The sequence below is a fragment of the Otolemur garnettii genome, unplaced genomic scaffold (genome assembly GCF_000181295.1).
Source record: "Otolemur garnettii isolate 467f Iridium unplaced genomic scaffold, OtoGar3 scaffold00014, whole genome shotgun sequence".
In the NCBI taxonomy this organism is placed as follows: Eukaryota; Metazoa; Chordata; class Mammalia; order Primates; family Galagidae; genus Otolemur; species Otolemur garnettii.
The window spans coordinates 26169821-26172789 of record NW_003852409.1 but is presented as its reverse complement, the minus strand read 5'-3'; the positions used below and the strand labels follow the sequence as shown (position 1 = coordinate 26172789).

The 2969-nt window shown below is 40.7% G+C and overlaps 1 protein-coding gene across 3 annotated transcripts in view; it reads left to right on the top strand.

Annotated features, from left to right (window-relative positions):
- Positions 1–2969, top strand: part of STRBP (spermatid perinuclear RNA binding protein) — a 138938-nt gene that overhangs the window by 82039 nt on the left and 53930 nt on the right. For all 3 annotated transcript variants that reach the window (XM_012802414.2, XM_003785288.3, XM_023510587.1), the window contains exon 3: positions 831–1051. In XM_012802414.2, the coding sequence (XP_012657868.1) occupies positions 831–1051 (221 nt within the window). The remainder of the gene's footprint in view (positions 1–830; positions 1052–2969) is intronic.

Sequence of the window (2969 nt, the reverse complement as noted above, 5' to 3'; positions counted from 1 at the left end):
TTTTTTGGTTGCAGCCATCATTGTTCTTTGGCGGACCCGGGCTGGATATGAACCTGCCACCTTAGGTGTATGTGGCTGGCGCCTTAGTCACTTGAGCCACAGGCACCGAGTCAGTATCACCTTTTTTAAGGTGCAAAAGTCTGTAGCAGTTTGGAAGGAGTGGCTGGGTGTCATGAGTCACTTTGATGCATTTCTAGAGACTCTCTTGAAGATAGGAAGTTTCTTGCCAGATGTTGTGTGACGTGAATGACCTTTCTTGAAATGGTATTCAGAATGCATAGGTTCAGCTATGAGATATATATTACACAATGCCAAGTGTGACCTAGGTGAACCTTACCTGAACATTAATGAAAGTCTTAATTTTCTGGTGTGGATATCAATAGAATGGGATTTTATTTCCTATTCCTGAATAATTTTTTTTTGTCTTAATTGTCTTCACAATAGTTTGACAATTAGTGCTGTGAGTTGACTTAAAATATATTTCTATGTCATCCTTTTCAGGTGATGTTTCTTTCTTTTTTTTTTTTTTTTTTTTGTAGAGACAGATTTTCACTTTATCACCCACAGTAGAGTGCCGTGGCGTCACACGACTCACAGCAACCTCCAACTTCTGGGTTTAGGCAAGTCCCTTGCCTCAGCCTCCCAAGTAGCTGGGCCTAGAGGTGCCCACCAAAACACCCGACTATTTTTTTGTTGCAGTTTGGCCAGGCTAGGGTTTGAACCCACCACTCTTGGAACATGGGGCCAGCGCCCTACTCACTAAACCACAGGTGCCACCCCAGGTGATGTTTCTTTTGTTGAAGTAATTGTTCTCTTTTTCTTTCTGACAGAGATCTATTCGATCTTTTGCCAATGATGATCGCCATGTTATGGTGAAACATTCAACAATCTATCCATCTCCAGAGGAACTTGAAGCTGTTCAGAATATGGTGTCTACTGTTGAATGTGCCCTTAAACATGTCTCAGATTGGTTGGATGAAACAAATAAAGGCACAAAAACAGAGGGTGAGACAGATGGGAAGAAAGACGAGGCTGGAGAAAACTATTCCAAGTGAGTGTGGACTGGCTTCTGTGATGCTGTACTAGGGTGTACAGCAAAGCTTGAGGGTCCTGCTGGATTCAGTTTCGTGATTAAGATGTTTTTTGGGTCTTTTCAATGAATGACTACAACCAAGGAAGTGAATGTTATATGGACTATTTCTGGATTAAATTTGAAAGGAAGCAAGAAAAGAATAATGATTAGAGCCAGAAAAAGAGGACAGACCTATCTAATTAGGATTCCTTTTGAAAGTGTATCAAGCCCTTTAAAATCTTTGTGTTTGAAGGTTTTGGTATATAATCTTTCTCCTGTGTTGGTTCAGCCCCCTAAATTCTGAAACAATAAGTGTTTTTGACCTCTGAAAATCATATCATTACAAAAATGCATTACATAAAGTAGAAGAACGAACATAGTGTATGTATTTTAAAGGGTATATTATATTGTATATACCTTGTTGATTCCTAAGAATTTATTAGCTGTCTTGCATATTATAAATGGTCATTGTGTATTTGTCAAGTGAATGACGGTCTGATGGGAGCCAGACACTATAGCAATTATAGTAGCATATTCTAAGTGCTGTGACAATAGTAGAGATTAGTGAGATGAAGCTGAGAGTCAGATCATGAACTTTTTTATGCTATGGTGAGCTTAGAGTTACCGTTTTGAGCAGTTCTCACCATGATTGGTATAAATATATAATTTTGAAAGCCGAAACTTAAAAGTTTTTGTGCAATTTACTGTGTTAAACTATCTTAAATTGCACATGTACTTTACCCATCCTGTATATATTTATAAAGTTTGCTTTGCTTTTTTCTTTGTTTCCCTCCCTCCCTCGCTTCTCCCCTCCCCTCCCCTCCCCTCCCCTCCCTCCCTACCTCCCTCCCCCCCCTCCTTCCTTTTCACCATTTCTCGTACATTGTCTAATGATGTTTCTTCTCAAGCTTATGGCATACTATTAGAAACCACTCCTATAGACTTTTTTTTTTTTTTTTTGGTTGGGGGTGGGAGGCTGCAGAGCAGCGAGGAGGAGAGAAAGATAAGGAGAGAGTGGGGAAGAAGAGAGAGTAGAGAAGAGCAAGGGGGGAGAGAGAGAAAAGAGCTGAGAAGGAAGGCAGAAGGAGGCGAGAGAGAGCCCTATAGACTTGATTAACTGGATGAGGTCACTGTGCTTTAAAGGTATAAAAGGATAATATGTTCCATACTTTCATTTGGAGGTGGAAAGGGGAGAGAGTACTCATTTGGATTTTTATTAATAAAAATTTTTATTAATATTTACTTGCAGATGCTGTTGATTGTCTATGTAAAGTTTTTCCATTGTGTGGAAGAATCTCTGGTTAAGCATTTGCCTGTGATCCTACCCATGTGGTGGAACAAAAGGATTCTTACCTTGTATAAAACAGAGGCAGGCATATCTTCCAAGAAAAAGAGTTGTGTTCTGCTAATAGACATATATTGTTCTCTTGGTGGCTGTTAAGCAATCTAAAAGACACAAGTGTTGTGAGGGCTATTTTGTATTTATTTAAACACTTTCTGTTGCGAGGCTGTTCAGGCAGCTTTTACCTATGCTCTTTTATTTCAACCCACTTTACCTTTTTGCAGACTGACTCAAAAGTTGTACAAGGTTGTATTATTAGGACTATTAGGACTTTTTTTTTTTTTTTTTTTTTGAGATGGAACCTCAAGCTGTCCCCCTGGGTAGAGTGCCTTGACATCACAGCTCACAGCAACCTCCAACTCCTGGGCTCAAGTGAGTCTCTTACCTCAGCCTCCCAAGTAGCTGGGACCACAGGCGCCCGTCACAACGCCCGGCTATTTTTTGGTTGCAGCTGTCATTGTTGTTTGGTGGGCCCCACCTGGAATCGAACCCACCACTTTGGGTGTACATGGCTGGTGCCTTAGCCACTTGAGCCCCAGGGGCCGAGCCTATTAG